We start from the raw sequence: 17442 nt of genomic DNA, 5'->3' as shown, positions 1-17442 counted from the left end.
TGTGTTACAAATAAATACGGTTACCAAAATCTGCTAACTAGTAGTGAATTTTCCAAAAGCTTAGCAACACTAAGCAGTTAAGCACTTAAGATAGATTCTTATAATATTAAGCTCAGCTCTCATTGCACCTATTGTCAATCTCTTAGGACATCTCGGTGATCGGTTTCTTCACCTCTATAACCAATGCAATATCAGATCTAGCCAGGCCACTGGATGTGGAGTAAATCTCACAAAAACTCTAGCGATCAACTGTGTTATTGCATATCACATCCTCCAGGTTAGCCCTCATCCACCAAGCACCATAATTACCAGAAGCAACATATTTACACGAACATGGCATTACAAGTACAACACAATACACGCTATTTATAACAGATTATTGCAAGTATTTACGGCTGGCACTGTGTCATGTTCCCCAAGATGCCCTGGGTATTCTCCAGCCCCGCGATATATTTCACCATTGAAAAACGTGGGATCGATGTTCCTATTATCGACAGTCTGTGCTTTTCTCACGCGTCGGCTGGGGAGGAACCAGCTAAGTACAACTAAAGTTTGTGCGTTAATTCTGAAATAACGAAGGGTTTAGTTTAATTAAACCCGCGCGAGTCTCGTTCTTTGCCAGCGTCCTTCGTTATTCACCAAGAAAGATCGGAAACTTAAACCAGGTCAATTACACATCATAATTAAGTTTCGGAAAAGGTAACCTAAGGAACTTCACTACTAACAACTTGACTGGTCAACAAGCTGTTCTTGCCTGATAAAGTGTTACTAAGGAGAGGGTGGCGTTCTGCTCCCTTGATAAGGAATTATCCATCTGGCCAGCCATCCATTCAACTTCCAACCGCGCGTCCAGTGCAGGATAGCTGTAGAAATGTATTCAAATGAAATGAAATAACCGCAATGGAGCTGCACGCACCTGCCTTAAAGGAAAATATTTAATCCGGAACTATGACAGAGGAAAATAACGGATCCCAGTCACTTTCTTCTCCCGATTTATGTCCGAGGACAAGAATCAGTGTGAAACTCCATCCAAGCCCTCACCACCTCCACCTTCTAAAAAAATGGCCTGCGAAGGAGCCGGATGCGAACAAAACCGATATTAATTCAGACTCGGAGGACGAAATAACCGGCAGAAATCCTGTTTTATCGCCGGCCGGGGAACAAGAAGAAACGGATGAATTAGAGACCAATGCAGTGGCGACCTCACCTGATGGCAGGTATCTTAAATTCAACATCGAAATTGGCAGAGGGTCGTTCAAGACTGTTTATAGGGGCTTAGATACAGAGACTTCGGTGGAGGTGGCATGGTGTGAGTTGCAGGTATGGATTTAAGGTGCAATCTTACACCAGAATCAAAATTACCCGGTGCTTTGATTTTTAATAATCGGAATAAAAACATATACTGCTTTTCGTGAAACTGAGAATATGTTTCTGGAAAAGATACGGTATCTATATGTTCAGTATGAATGCAGTATTTTGTAAGAGAAGTATGTTTTCATATATACAGCACCAGTCAAAAGTGCGGACACAATTGCTTTTAATGCATTTGTCTCTATTTTAGCTTTATAGCAAAAGGCCTTGAGGCAATGACGTAATACATAACAAATATCGCAGCGACTTGCTCTTACTCCACGATCCAACTCATTCCAAAGCAGCTGTATAGGGTTTATGTCGGGGGATTGTGGGGGGGGGGCAGCTTATCTGTCTCAGCTCTCCATTTCCTCCCTTGTTCACAGGATAATATTTACTGCATAACACCAAGGTGTGCTTGGGATCATTATCTTGTTGAAAAACAAATGATTTTCAGCAGGTCTGTCCAGACTTTTGACTGGTGCCGAATTTATTCTTGATATTCCTCTACTATCATAGCAACATGTACCCAGATGAAACAGACACTGAATTCATACTGTATGAATTAAGATTAGCTCATCGTAGCAGCCATGCTAGTACCCAGGGGCTTAGATAGGCAGGCTGGGCCCCCTGAGAAAAGAGGGGTGGGCCCCCCGGTGCCCCCCCCCTCCCCTCCCCCTCCCCTCCTCCGCCCTGATGTCAGGCTGAGCCCCCCCCCCCCCCCCAAAGGCAAGTTAAAGTTATCTGATCTTTATTTGTTGTGCACAGACACTTCAGATAACCAAGCTGAAACCTTGGGGGGGGGGGGGGATCCTCCCCTTTTATACACTAGAACTTTGCTTCACCTGTGACCTTGGTCTTAGTCTTTTCCTTTCTCATGTCTTGGTCATTTATAAAAAATGACTGCTGCCTCTATTACTTTTTGATTTATTACAGATTCCCTCCTAATAAGTGTCTCACAGGAGTGTCTTTTCTCAAGACCTGTCAAACTTCTTAATACATGGGGTATTCAGTTTATAATTAAAATATATGTGTAAGTGATATGAGGCTTGGCTTAGAGCCAAACTGTCTGAAATCCATTTTCTTTCCCATAACGAGTTCCCCTATATGGCCTAACTACTTGAGTAAGAAGATAAGAACATAAGAAATGTACAGACGAGAGGAGGCCATTCGGCCCATCAGGCTCGTTTGGGGAGAACTTAACTAATAGCTCAGAGTTGTTAAAATCTTATCCATCTCTGATTCAAAGGAACCCAGGGTTTTAGCTTGTGCTACACTAACAGGAAGACTATTCCATACTCTAACTACACGCTGTGTAAAGAAGGGTTTTCTCAAATTCATTTTAAAATGTTCTCCCGCTAATTTCTACCTATAGCCACAAGTTCTAGCATTTAAACTAATACTGAAGTAGCCATTTGGCTGAACAGCATCCAGACCTGTTTAGAGACTTATATACCTGGATCATGTCCCCCCTTAGTCTCCTTTGCTCGAGGCTCAACAGATTCAGCTCAGCTAACCTCTCCTCATAAGACATCCCCCTAAGACCAGGAATCATTCTCGTAGCCCTACGTTGCACCTTTTCCAAGGCAGCAATGTCCTTATTAAGGTATGGTGACCAAACCTGCACACAATATTCTAAGTGGAAGGAATTATATAATCTATATAATCTTACCAAGAAATTATATAATCTATATAATCTTACCAAGGAATTATATAATCTATATAAAGCCCTTACTAACCTGTAAATTAGTGATTTCAACTTTTGGAGCTCCTTTGGAGTTTAAAATATTGGAAGAAACTTTTATTGTCATACTTATCCTCCAATGCAATTTTTCTTTCTACATTCCTCTTGGAGAGTCTAATGTTGTTTTTAACTCAAGCTGTAGACTTGGATACTCTTGCTTAGTTTTTAAATCATTAGTTAATTTCCATTTGTGGAACAGAGCCCTTTTCCTCCTGACTTTATTCTTAATTTCCTTAGTAAACCACCTTGGTTGTAGTTTCCTAGATTTAGTTTAGCTGGAAACAGGTATAAAGCCCTCTTGTACTTGCAACAATGTGCTTTTAAAAAATTCCCATGCCTCTTCAACCGTTATGCTATTTAACTCCATCCAGTTTACAGTTTCTAGTTTCAGTCTCATACCATTAAAGTTAGCCTTCCTAACACTGTATACTTTTGTTTTGGACTTTGCGCTTCGGACACTAAAATTAACCTCAAATTTAACCATGCTATGATCACTACCGTCCAGTGGTTCTAAAACCTCAAATTTTCCAATCCTATCCTGGTTATTAGAGAAAACAAGATAAAGAAGGGCTTCTCCCCTGGTAGAGGTATTAACAAACTGAGTAAAAAAACAATTGTGCACTAATTCCTCCATCTCAAGTTCATTTACAGAAGAGCCAGAGACTGTGTCCCACTGAATCCCAGGTAAATTAAAATCACCCATAACCACCACATCATTTTTGTTACTCATAATCCTGATATCGTCATATAACATTCTGCTTTCCTCTGCAGCTACATTAGATGCTCTATAACAAACACCGACAATTAGGCCATTTGAGTTTTTATCATCTAGTTTTACCCATACAGCTTCTGTACTTTTATGTTTATCAGTGAGCTCCCTTGCCTGCAAGTTCTCCTTTAAATATACTGCAACACCACCTCCCTTCCTGCCTATCCGGTCTCTATGGAACAACGTATAACCATCCATATTATATTCTTCACCATCATTGTCGCTCATCCATGTTTCAGTTATTCCTATAATGTCGTAAGTGTCTGATGACATTAAAGCCTCCAAATCATGAATTTTGTTTCTAATACTCCTATCGTTTAAGTACAGACCGCAAATGAGAGGCCTTTTACAGCCCCCACTTTGAATATTTATTGGGGCTTTCCGTCTCTCCCCTCCTGCCCTTTCCTATGCCGTTGGTGCCAACATACACCATGACCACTGAATCCACTTTATGACTTTGTTTTTGCGTGACCATCCCTTTGTTCGTCCTACGTTTATCCTACGCTTGTCAAAGAAGGAAACTAGCCATCTAATCTATAGTGCATTATAGATGAGAGCTTCACTGGAGCTTATGAAGCATTATAACGGCACTATAATGCCTTATGACTGACAATAGAAGATGCTGTAATACTTTTATCAGTTCTTATACCAACCATTCATTTCTCTGGAAGCCACTAGGTATTGTCATATTTATCACTTTAGGAACATGCTCTCTAGGCTGTTATGAAATTAAACAGTGCCAGTCAAAAGACTGGACACACCTACCCACAGAAAGGTTTATTTGTACTGTTCTTTGCGTTTTAGAATAAGGACATCAAAAATATAAAACAACTTATATGGAATAAAAAAAAAAAATTCATTTGTTGGGGGGGCAGCTCTGTGGGTTGGGACTCAGAAGGTTGCCGGTTCAAATCCCTGAGTCGGCAGAGTGATCCCACCATTGGGCCCTTGAACAAGGCCCTTAACCCCAATCGCTCCAAGGACTCGCTGACCGTACTGTCGTCTCTATATCAGTTCCATGAGGTGGCCTCCTGAGATGCTTTTTCAGCCGTCCTGAAGGAGGTCCCACATCTATGCTGAGGTCTCATTGGCTGCTTTTCCTTCACTCTCTGGTCAAACTCCTTCAACATAAATTTCTTCTGTGTTTGCGGTCAGGTGGCCAGGTCACATGATACGACAGTCTATGACTCTCCTTTGTAAGCAGCTTGGCGCGTCCAAACTTTTGACTGGCACTGTATATACATAGCGAAGGAGTCCAGTGTGTCTCAGCTGGTGCGGATGCTCTGTCAACTGCACTTTTATTACACTGGATAAAAGAACATGCTACATATATGTGATGTATTTCTGAAACGGGGAGAACATAAAGCATTTGATAAGTTATTGGGTTTTCTTTTCCAGGTTTAGGGACTCTACTGAGACTGATGTATTTGGTGAATGTAACCTTTGTGTGACATGGCGTGACACAATATTCATCTGTTATGACTATGTAACTTGTAACTAGTTTCGAAAGTGAGACTGAGCGTATGGAAAGAACAAGTCAAAGACGAGTACCGTTCTAAATAAAGGCAGAGTATTATAATCAACGTACAACAAGACGGGGGGATACCATCTACGTGAAAATGGTAAACCAACAGGCTGGCAAGCGTGAATCCGCTATCGATGGTGTTACCAGGCAGGCCTCTCACTTCCTCAGTCTGCTTCTCTAGAATCTGCCCAGCTGTCCCTGTTTATGAGCGGTTGGGCTTAATCAGCCACTGCTCCATTAGGGCTGGGATGGTGATGAAACATTGCGGAAATGAAACATCGTTGACAACGCAGTGCTCTGTTCCCCCCCCCCCCCCCCCAGTCCATGCTGTGAACGCGAACCCTCAACTGAATTATACATCCATCCATTTTCTGTAACTGCTTGTCCTATTCAGGGTTGTGGGGGGGGGGGGTCTGGAGCCTATTCTGGAGGCTATGGGTGCAAGGCAGGGAACAAACCAGGATGGGGCACCAACCCATCACAGGGCACACTCACACACCATTCACTCACACACACCTACGGGCAGTTTGATAACACCAGTCAGCCTGTTTTTGGACAGTAGTGGGGAAGCCAGCGTACCCAGAGAGGTGTAAAAACACAGACATGAGTGTCCGCTGTTCCACTGTAATATAATTACACTTCAATTTGTCCTGTATTTTCATAAACATTTCCTAACCTTCCTCTTGGAAAATGTAGACAGGGGAGAATGAAGATCAAATGCTAGAATTGTCCCTGTTTGATTGATACTCTATTGATCCCTGGGGGAAAATCTTCTTTTCATATCCCTTATCGTGCTCTCCATGAGCACGAGCCACCCATAGCAGTTCCCAGGGAGCTGGGGGTTAAGGGCCTTGCTCAGGGACCCTCAGGCGTGCCGAGGCCTGGCTCGACCTAGCGACCTTGTGGTCACAGGTCCAGAGGTTTAGCTCACTGCGCCACACACAGTTTAGCCCCCAAGCATGATGTGTGTATCAACGGCTTTCTGGCCACCCCCCCCCCCCCTTTCTCACGGCAGACACAGAAGCTGACGAAAACTGAGAGGCAGCGCTTCAGCGAGGAGGCTGTGATGCTGAAGGGTCTGCAGCACCCCAATATCGTACGATTCCACGACTCCTGGAAGTCCACGGTCAACGGCCATAAGTGCATCATCCTGGTCACCGAACTCATGACCTCAGGAACCCTAAAAACGTCCGTCCTTCTGCTCGTCACGTGACACCGTCTCACTGCTCGGTTACACCTGGGGCAGATTAATGTAACGGCTATCCTAGGGTGCTAGCAATGTCAGTCTAGGGGCCTTCAGGGAAATTCGTCCATTTCCGAGTTACACTAAACCGCAGAACCTTTGGAGCTGCTGAACTGCTCCAGCTTTATTTGTCTACTAAACCTGATTCCACTCTTCTTCCACCTTCCCTTAGCCTCTGTTTAGCTGAACTTAAATCATGGTTTTCTTCAAACTTTCTTAAACTTAATAGTACTAAAACAGAGTTTCTTCTAGTAGGCTCCAAATCAACAATATCCTAAACTAATTGTTTTCCCATTGCCATAGATGACTCTTTGGTTTCCCCGTCCCCATATGTGAAAAGCCTTGGTGTCATACTAGATAGCACTTTATCTTTTAATTCACATATCAATAATATCACTCGGTCTGCATATTTTCATCTGCGCAACATTAATCGTCTCCGTTCTTCTCTCACCCCACACGCCACCGCCATTCTTGTCCATAGTCTTGTCACTTCCCGTATCGATTACTGTAATTCACTCTTATTTGGTCTTACTCAAAAATCCATCAATAAGCTCCAACTTGTCCAGAACTCTGCTGCTCGCATTATCACCAGGACCCCTTCTATCCACCGCATCACTCCTGTTCTGCAGCAGCTTCACTGGCTACCAGTTAAATATCGCATCAATTTCAAAATCCTTCTGTATACATTTAAGGCCATACACCACCTCTCCCCTCCATATTTGTCTGATTTGGTTCAGGTCGCCATTCCATCTCGCTGCCTCAGATCCTCTTCCTCTCTTCTTCTCTCTGTCCCTTCCCACCGTCTTGCCACTATGGGGAGCAGGGCTTTCTGCTGCTCTGCTCCCCGGCTCTGGAATTCGCTTCCTCCCGACATTACAAACATTACTTCTCTTCCTCTGTTTAAATCTAGACTCAAAACTCACTTGTTTAAAACTGCTTATTCCATATAACCATTTTTTGAATCTGTCTTCTTATTTTGGATTGTTTTTTAAGGATTATGTTAATTATCTGCTTTTATGTTTGTTTTATCATTTGTTGTGTACAGTGCCCTTGAGTGTCTTGAAAGGCGCTTTTAAATAAAATGTATTATTATTATTATTATTATTATTATTATTAACTGTATTTCCGATCCGCCTGCTCATAGGGTGACCCGATAATCCACAAAAAGGCGGAGCCTTTGAGTTGCTTCACTGACGTTTTTTTTTTTTTAAACTGAAAGGCCCCTGTGCTTGGTTGAATAGTTCAGTTCTTGTTGTGCTTTAACTGGTTTGTTCCCTTGACCCAAAGACTTCTTCAGCTGCTACATGTTAATATTAGTGACACATGCTTGATTATAGGAAACTGACGAATCGTCAAACAGCAAGGACTCCATGCTTAAGTGCAATCAAAGTCCAATCAGAGTGTCCTCTTTGACATGATTCTGTCTGTTAGCGACAGACTACCAATGTGTAGCACTGTAGTTCTGCCCGAGTTTCTTTAGGTGAATTCCAAATATGGCCTTTAACTGGCATAAACTGGTGAACCCTGAAGGTACCTGAAGCGCTTTAAGGAGATGAAGTTGAAGCTCCTGCAGCGCTGGAGCTGCCAGATTCTGAGGGGCCTGCACTTCCTGCACAGTCGCAGCCCCCCGATCATCCACCGCGACCTCAAGTGCGACAACATCTTCATCACCGGCCCCACCGGCTCTGTGAAGATCGGGGACCTTGGACTGGCCACCCTCAAGAGCACGTCTTTTGCTAAGAGCGTCATCGGTAAGATCGCGCTATGCCCCCTGCCACAAATCAGCAAATACTGCACTCAGAAAATGAGTGAATATTTGCATTTAAGGCTCTCTTTAAAACCATCCATCTTCCATAACTCCTTGCACAGTAAGGTACAAATACTAGTGACGGCCAAGTGAAGCTTCATGAACCATTTGCTGTATTTTTTGACCCCACTAGATGGCACTGTTGGTTTGCTTTGAGCCCTTTTTTGAACAGAGAGCACCATCTAGTGGGGTCAGAAAATACAGCAAATGGTTCATGAAACTTGATTTGGCCATCACTACAAAAGACCTCTGTGAAATCATACTTAGCGGACACTTAGTTGGTACAGAAAGATCTACATTGTAATACAACATTAGTTTGGTGGTTTCAACTGAATTGAGTGACCACTGATGTTTGAATTCCAAATGCTTTGGAGAGATTTGCGTCAGGGCATCTCTTCTCAGTAGCTCTAGCTGTGCTATGAAATTATGCCGCCCCCCCCCAATTAAGGAACTCCTGAGTTCATGGCCCCAGAAATGTATGAGGAAAAGTATGACGAGGCAGTGGACATCTATGCCTTCGGCATGTGCATCCTGGAGATGACCACGTCAGAATACCCCTACTCTGAGTGCCGGAATGCAGCCCAGATCTACCGCAAGGTCACCAACGTGAGTGTGAACTTCCGAGGAAAAGTTGGTCTGTTCGTTCTGTTATACAGCTGAAGATTAATTTCAAACCGAAAGTTAGCAAGAAAGAGATGCATCTGCATTTTCTGTTTTATGTGTTTTATGTTATTAGGATCAAAGCATGTATCAGTCCAGCTGTCCATGCAGTGTTTTCTTGTTAATGATGTGCTTAGGGAATCAAGCCGGACAGCTTTTTCAAAGTTAAAGTCCCTGAGCTTCAGGAGATCATTGAAGGATGCATACGGATGAACAAAACTGAGAGGTGATTTTTGCATGCATTGCCATCTCAGTGTTATACAGTGTTCACTTTTATAAAGTGTCCATTTGTTGATTCTGAGCCCCATGCTTTTGTGATTCTGTTATTCCCAAGTGCTTCCACTTTGCAATAATACCACTTACAGTTGACCACGAAATATCTACCTGGGAAGAAATTTCACAAACTGACTTACTGCAAAGGCGGCATCCTGTTACAGTACCACTCTCAGCCCATTCTTTCACAACTGACTGCAATCCTGGCCGCATGGCTGGGTGCTTGATTTTATACGCCTGTGGCAATGGGTCTGAATGAAATACCTGAAACCATTTAACTTTGGGTTGAGCATTGGAGGGGTTGCAGTCTCCACCCATTTAAAGGGGTCCAGTGGGTTGTATAGGTTGGTTTTACAACACCCCCCCCACACACCTTCCTCATAATTTCTGCCTATGGATGTGCCCCAATACTTTTGTCCATGTAGTGAATCTAAGGTACAAGTATGAAGTTTGAATACATGAGAAAAATCAGATATAAAATTAATAAAGACAATACAACAGCAGACAACGATTATCTTCATATCCGAAGAAGTCAGGGAAACTTGAAAAGCACAACACAAGAAAAAATAATCAGGAAGTGTAGTTTTGGCTAATTTTAATGAGTATGAGTATTACTCTGTATGGGGGGGGGGCATGACGTCTTGTTTCACCCTTTCATGTATGACTGTACGTATCTCACAGTTCCTGCTCTGTGTGCCCTGTTACTCACATTCATGACCCTTGTCATGTCACCCCACCCAGGTACACCATCCAGGACCTTCTGGAGCACCGGTTCTTCCAGGAGCACGCCGGCGTGCATGTGGAGCTGGCGGAGGAGGACGACACGCTGAAGTGCAGCCTTAAGCTGTGGCTCCGCATGGACGACCCCCGGAAGCTGCATGGGAAGAACCGCGAGAGCAACGCCATCGAGTTCCTCTTCGATCTCTACAAGGACGTGCCTGAGCAAGTAGCGCAAGAGATGGTGAGGTCTCCCCTGAAGTCACTCATGTGAGAAGGTCCTCGGTGGAGGAGCGTGGCGCCATCTGACGGCGCAGAACGGACAATAGGAGGAGGTGTAGGAATTAGTTACGTTGAACTGACATTTTAAAGACTGGAAACTGGACATTTTGACAGGAACATTTATTACATTTATTTGTTTATTTAGCTACACTGAAGTATTGGAGGTACACTGTCATAAAAAGGGGTTCAGCCCTGGTTTTGTTCCCCAAGATACAAACTATATGACACCCTCAGTGGTACAGAAATGTTCCTCAAAGTCCACCTTAGACCTTTAGACTAACAGGTACATCTACTTATAGCTAGGCTACTCTTGGCAGACCATTGAGGGTACAAGCCCCACTGACAAATAATTGTACCCTCACAGGTACAAATAGAACATGTAGTACATTAGAAGTGTAAGTAGATATTGAATCTTCTCCAGAATTCATTAGAGGAATCTATTTCTCAGTAAATGAATTTAAGGGTGCAGTACCATCTCCTGTTTCTCCTGGATCAGAGATCTTACTAACATCTGGGCCACGTCTGCACAGGTGGTCTCAGGATTCGTGTCCGAGGTCGACTACAAACGCGTGGCCAGATCCATCCGTGACCGGGTGATGGCCATCAAGCGACAGAGGAACAAACTGCGTGGGCCGAGGAAGACAATGCTGGAGAGGGAAGAAGAGCAGGAGCAAGACATATCAGCCGCTAAGTGTCCCAGTCCGGCTTCTGAGAGCCCCGCTCAGTCTCTGGTCTGGCCCATCCTCACCACGTCTGGTCCCACCCCTCCCCTCTCTGACAGGTCTGCAGACTCCCACATGTGTCCGCTCCTCTGCTCGTTACCCAAGGAGCCTGATTCATGTCCACATGAACCCAGTCGGTACCTCAGCTGCTCCCCCCTCACCTGTAAGAGCATAACTGGGTATTTTCAGCTACACAGCGGAGCAGAGTGTAAACAGACATCGCAGCAGAGCCCTAACTTTTTCCCCTAGAATGAAATGTGATTAACAGAAGACACAGTAACATGACTGGAGGCTCCCTAGTGTTTTGTGCGATGGGGTAGTTATCGCCGGCAAAGTTAGTCAAGGCCTCTTTTTAGCGGAGTTCACTGGGTGAGGCCGAGCAAAAGTCTGAAATACCGCTGGTGCCGGGCAACACGGTACTATATCACGGCGCCAGACGGACCGAGGCGTCGCGAGAGAGGCGAAGGGCGAGGAGGCTCGTTTACGGGGACAGAACATGCTCTTAACTATAGTCCTGAACAGGACTGTAGCAGGGATGTAATGAGCACCGAACCGAACATATATGGCGGCAGACACACACACACACACACACATATATATATATATATATATATATATATATATATATATATATATATATATATATATATATATATATATATATATATACACACACAGATATAAACATATATAATATGGCAAATTCCTATGTCACATACTTTTGGGCATAAACTATTCTGTTAAACAGGTGCTTTTATTATTTTAGACTGTAAGAGAAAAATGGAAAATTAAATTTCATTCAGCCTGAAAATGAAAAAAAAAAAGAAAAATCCCATAAATTTTTTTTTAATTTTGGCATCATTAAATGATTAAATTAGGTCAGACAAACTGGAAAGAGAAAAGAAGTAACCAAATTAGCATTTGCCCGTCAGTTTCTGTTTTAAACGTGTTGTGGTTTAACTTGTGGCATACCGAGTGTAACCGTCTTCCTATATTACCCGCTAACGTACTGGAAATAGCAAACTCCTTTGATGTGGTTGTATCAGTCTAGCTCAAAAAACGAAAGAATCCTTAGCCAATCATAACGCCTTTCGCAGGAATTAAACGAAATGAGATTGTATGTATGGATGAAAGCACCTGCGGCAATGGGTAACTGCGGTAAATTCCGACATGTTCATAGAGCATCTTAGTCGTGCAAAATAAAGCAATGCAGCGACACTAATTATTATTATTACTTACAATGTTAAAGCAGCTCTTTATTTTTCCATCAGTGATGTGGTCACTGTGTCTGTTTTCATGGCAGCTGAATGTGAGACAGACGGCTATCTGAGCTCTTCTGAAGGAATTCTCACTCAACAGTCTCCACCAAGTCCCGCTCCACCCAAGCAAACGCTACAAATCCCAGCCCTTTGCTACCCCCTGGTGGGTGTCTTTGTTATTTCAGTTTTGTTTCCTTAGTCGGACGTTTCTGTTTTATATTGAGCTGTATTGCTGCGATCTCTCCATACCGTATTTTGTAAATCCCTAGAGTGTCGCAGAGTCCCGTAATACTGAGTACAGTCAGTCTGGATCAAGCAGTGGTCTTTCCTCTCCCGTTGACAGGTATCAGTCATCATCATTTATATATATATATTTTTTATTTTTCAGTGATCACATAACCCCCCCACACACACACACACACGGGCCTAGCATAAGTATAGAGTGTATACCCTACTAAACTGCAGCGAAACCTGCCTGTAACTTGAATTATTAAATGACTTACAGCCACCTGGTACATTTCCAGTCCTTAACAAAGGTGGTATGTTTCGATGTCTTTAAAATAATAACATATCTGATTCTGATTCTGAAATGAAACCCGATGCTCAGTGACGGGCATGAAGGAGTCCTAAAGGAAGTCAAGACCTTCCGAAGAAGGAACCTGCCTCAGCTACGCATCACCAGGGTGGGTATCCGTCCATAATACTGCCTGTTACAGCTAATTAATAAATTCCTTTCTAATCATCCATCTTTCAACTGCTTATACTGTTCAGGGTTATGTGATTTTTTTTTTGTTTGTTTTTAACAACAGTTTGATTTTTAAACATTTTGCTATTGAAAATGAACACTTAATTTCCCACCTAAATTCTGAGCATGAAAGGTGACTGTCACTGGAGGGCTGAGTCTCTCTTGGTCCACAGCTGTCGGACAAAGAGGACCGCGTGGCAGAATGCCAGTTACAGACTCACAACAGAACAATGGTGACCTTTAAATTTGACCTTGACGGGGACAGTCCCGAGGACATCGCCGCTGTCATGGTGAGCCGCCACATGGGACTGGATTCGGAAACCTGAAAACAACATGTTGCTATATTACCATGGTTATATACTAAAATAATTATAAAATTGTATCAAATAATGTACACAGTTTGAGTATAAATTTGTCTTCTTTCAGACATTGAGTGTTGAAGGTTAAAAAAGTTGATTTTGTACAGCTCCTAAGAAAAAAAAAATTGCCGATTTTTATATAATTAAGTAAAAATAATGTCAAATATCACCAACAGTGCGCATGTACTGTCAGATTAACTATTTTCACCACCCAGTATCTAATTTTTCAAGCCCTTTGTTGCTGTATGTTCCCCCTTCATGGTTCACAGGTCAACAATAAGTTCATACTCCCAGCAGAATGGGATGGGTTCATCCTCAACCTGTGTGACATCATCAGGAAGGCCGAGGCCCTCATGAGAGGAAAGCCCTCCGGCCTGGATCACCCAGCAGGCATCTCCCGTAAGCTGCCTGTGAAAGAGTCCCGAGCTCTGTCTGCCCTTCAGGTAACCTTAAGTCTTTCCTCTTTTCCAGGGGGGTATTCCAGGAAGCAGGATTATTTCGACAAGTCTCGCTCATTTAAGCGGGAATTCCGAATTTAACTAGCATGCCTAGAAAGGCCTTTTAATGGTGGACACTGCAATATTTATCGTTTCAGCCGTTTTGTTGCGATATCCAAACATGAAAAGAAAACATATCCTATTACGTAGAAAAAATCCCACAATGCCCTGCAAAATGTAGTGTAACATTTATGCATATCCGGACAACAATAAATGTATTGTAATCTTGTGAAGTATCCGGATTTGAATAATTGTGGGTGAAATTATATACCAACTAGTACATGGATCATAAAAGCAGATAAAACATCAAACATATCCTGAGATTGGTTACTGTCTCAATGCCACAGGTAGATCCTGCACTGTGTGTCTGACTGCTGTTATGTTCTCTAGCCTTATTTGCACAGTCATGTTCCAGTTCGAGCCAGCTTCTCTCCATCCTTGCCTGGTAAGAGATACCCAAAAAGGTCGCCTAATGTATTTCAGGTTCCAAGGCCTACAATAAATTACATTTATATATAAATAAATTATAATAAATAAAGTATATTTATATATAAATACTTAAAATCCTTTTTGTCTGTACAGAGTTATTCTGATGTTATTTCTATGGTGTGTTCTCCTTTGTCAGGGCATACCCAGCTGTGTCAGTCGCCGCCTAACCATGCCACCCCGCTAGATACCCCCTCCAGTACCCATCCAAGCCCACATCTGTCGGGGCCGTTATCGCCCCCCACTTTTCAGCCCCGGCTGGCCGGCCACGTCCGGCCCCAGCAGTGTTACGTCGTGACGGGTAGAGGCACACGCATGATAACTGGGGAGTCCCACCGCTACCCCAGGAGTCCCCCAAGCCAGCTTGCAGACCTCCAGCAACAGCCCTTAGATACCCAATCCCACCTCCGTACTGCTGTCCAGGACTCCCAGACTGGCGGCTCCACAGACATTCCAGCAAACCTGATGGAGACCGTCTCCATACCTCCTTCCCCACGTTCCTTTGACCTAGCTGCCTTTTCCTCAATAAAACCTGTCTTCTCAAGTGCCACCATCCCTTCTTCATCTCACTTTACTCCACAAGAAGATTCTCTTCCATCATCAGCCCTGACTGAAGACCCGGAGAGTGACTCGAGCTGCCCATCCAAAATCTGTTCTTCTGGTTCTTCTCCAATCAACGAGCATCGTTCGGTGAGCAAACAATGTTGTGGCGTCATATTATTGTAGGGCTATTAAACCAAGGTCCTCAAGGTCGGAGTCCTGCTCATTTTCAAGCCTTTCTTTACCTGGGAGGTGTGAAGCCTCCAGTCAATTAGAATGAGTAATGATTAAATTATCTACCTGGGAGAACTGAAAACAAGGCCTGGATTTGGAATCGAGGGCTAGATTTTGAAGCAAAACCCAGTGTTGGCAAAACTCACACTCTCAGACTATCAGTGGATCAAAGAGCCAATCATTTTACGTTTGTCTGGCTGTTATGTACTACAATAGCATATGGTTTGTCTGCTTTTGCAAAATGCTTTTACGCTAAGTCTGAGGATACGTACCTATATACCTATTTAACATAAACACGCTAGAAGTCCACCAACTTTTATGATGTTTCCACAGGTGATTCCTGAAAGCGCCGCGTCCCGGGCCAGTCAGACGAAGAACTGCGAAGAAGAGCAACAGGATTCAGAGGCGAGCCTGAATACTGGGGTGATGCTCTCTGGTCAGATATCCAGGAGCAATTTGGAATATTCCGCCACAGTGAGAGGGATGACGGAAGCAGGAGAGCAAATAAATGAAGGTGACGTAGCAGAGTCAGAGCAGAGGAGCCGGTGCGATGAAGGAAGAGGAGAGGGCCATGCAGAGGGCGGCTATGATGAAAGCGTCCAGCACAATGTCACCTTGCAGCAGCTTTGGACAAACTATCCTGGCAGCTCCTACCAGAGCAGTGATGAGACAGAGACTGAGGACGAAGAGATCTGGGAGGAGCTGGAGGAACTTCGGAGCAGGCGAGTACTTAGAAATCCACTCCTTTTTATTGGTGTGTGTATATATATATATATGTCTTCTGTGGTTATGACCAAATGAACCATTTGCTGTATTTTTTGGCCCCACTAGATGGAGCTGTTGGATTGCTTTGGGACGTGCTTTGAGCCACTTTTTTTTAACAGAATAGAATGTCCAAGTAACTAAATCAAAAAAATGGACTGCAGTGTACGTTAGTATTGTACAAGTTTTCTGAAACCCAACCTATTTCACTTTTTTTTTCTATCAATCTTAATGCCTGTTTTCAGACACCAGTTAGAGGTTCAGGAACTGCAAGCTACCCAGAAACAAGAGATTGAGGAACTCTATCAGAGTATGGGAAAGGTGCCCCCAGCAGGCATTGTTTCCCCCGCTATGATGCTATCCAACCACCAAAGGCGCTTGTTAAAAGCCTACATCTCATCCCTCAAAAACAGCTTCCTGAGACTTGATGTTATACCACCCACTGGTAGGCATCTCTTTTGTTTCAGTTACCACCATCCTTTACAGAACACACTGCATAAAAAGAATTATGAGATAAGAGAGATTTGCAGCCTTGGATCACAGTGCAGCCCAACTGCTCAACCCATTACCTTCTGAGTGGGTCCAGACTTAGCAAACTCATAACATTTCACTGTCTGCGACAGAGTGAACCTGGATAGTAAACAGTGTTGGGAAAGTTGTAATCCATTAAAGACAAAGGTGGAAAGCTCAGGTCCTGAAAGTACAAATCCAGACCAGGGATTTATTTCAACCAAGCAGCTGAGCGTAAAGGGTCACAGTCCCAGAGAACTTAACTGGGTGGTTGAAACAAAGCTTGGTCTGGATTTGTACTTTCTGGACCTGAACTTTCCGCTTCTGTCTGTAATGGATTACATTACCCCAACACTGATAGTGAAGTTTACCAGGACTGCCACAAGGGCGTTGACTGGCACCTGTATGTATGAAACATATGCTAATTACTGTCTACTGTATACCACTGTTTGGCATGATAAGGTGGTACATCATCAGGGACTGCGCCGAAAAACAAGAAAGGCCAAGCGAAGGAGTGACCTTCAAAACGGTGAGCGTGGGACCTCAAAGCTAAACCACATCGTTCAGATCGCCTCGTCACACACACAGATTCCTGTCCTTTGTAATTCCAGTGTTAAATGTTTGTTGTACTTCCCTTCTGCCTTTTCTAGTGAGCAACTTTCGCCTAGATCATCTCGACTTGTGTGGCTCCCTCCTTTGATCACACAACATCCCCCTTGTTCCCCAGAAGGTTGGGGTTCACCAGTCCAAAAAGGGGACTCCTGACCTAAGTGTTTTTTTTTACTGTCAGTGGACTGCAGACCACTGGTGGACTCAGGGTGCCTCTTTGCTCCCCCCACGGCTGAAAAAATGTTGCTAATGTGCTCTTGTTAATAACAAAAATGTTGCTATTAGTGGCCCTTCACCTGATTTTGTGCCGTCTTTGATGCTCCCTTAATGTGGGATGATGTTCCCTATA

At 43.6% G+C, this 17442-nt stretch overlaps 1 protein-coding gene across 1 annotated transcript; it reads left to right on the top strand.

The window, feature by feature from the left end:
• The first annotated feature begins 333 nt into the window (after window positions 1–333).
• Window positions 334–17002, top strand: LOC125718447 (serine/threonine-protein kinase WNK4-like). Its single transcript, XM_048992303.1, has 17 exons — window positions 334–345; window positions 1075–1320; window positions 6404–6576; window positions 8162–8382; window positions 8887–9044; window positions 9236–9324; window positions 10113–10332; window positions 10901–11255; window positions 12396–12514; window positions 12621–12694; window positions 12959–13034; window positions 13270–13386; window positions 13725–13898; window positions 14691–15128; window positions 15546–15934; window positions 16220–16419; window positions 16947–17002. The coding sequence occupies exons 1-17, from the start codon at window positions 334–336 to the stop codon at window positions 17000–17002; spliced, it is 3117 nt and encodes a 1038-aa protein (XP_048848260.1).
• Window positions 17003–17442: the final 440 nt, after the last annotated feature.

The sequence above is a fragment of the Brienomyrus brachyistius genome, chromosome 22 (genome assembly GCF_023856365.1).
Source record: "Brienomyrus brachyistius isolate T26 chromosome 22, BBRACH_0.4, whole genome shotgun sequence".
NCBI lineage: Eukaryota > Metazoa > Chordata > Actinopteri > Osteoglossiformes > Mormyridae > Brienomyrus > Brienomyrus brachyistius.
The sequence above is the reverse complement of the archived record's forward strand: the minus strand, read 5'-3'. Positions and strand labels throughout refer to the sequence as shown.

Excerpts from the sequence above, each read along its gene's own strand:
- LOC125718447 (XM_048992303.1), top strand. Across the intron at positions 6,577-8,161 it reads ACCTCAGGAACCCTAAAAAC|GTACCTGAAGCGCTTTAAGG; the intron begins GTCCGTCCTTCT and ends TGAACCCTGAAG. Across the intron at positions 13,899-14,690 it reads GAGCTCTGTCTGCCCTTCAG|CCCCGGCTGGCCGGCCACGT; the intron begins GTAACCTTAAGT and ends CCCACTTTTCAG.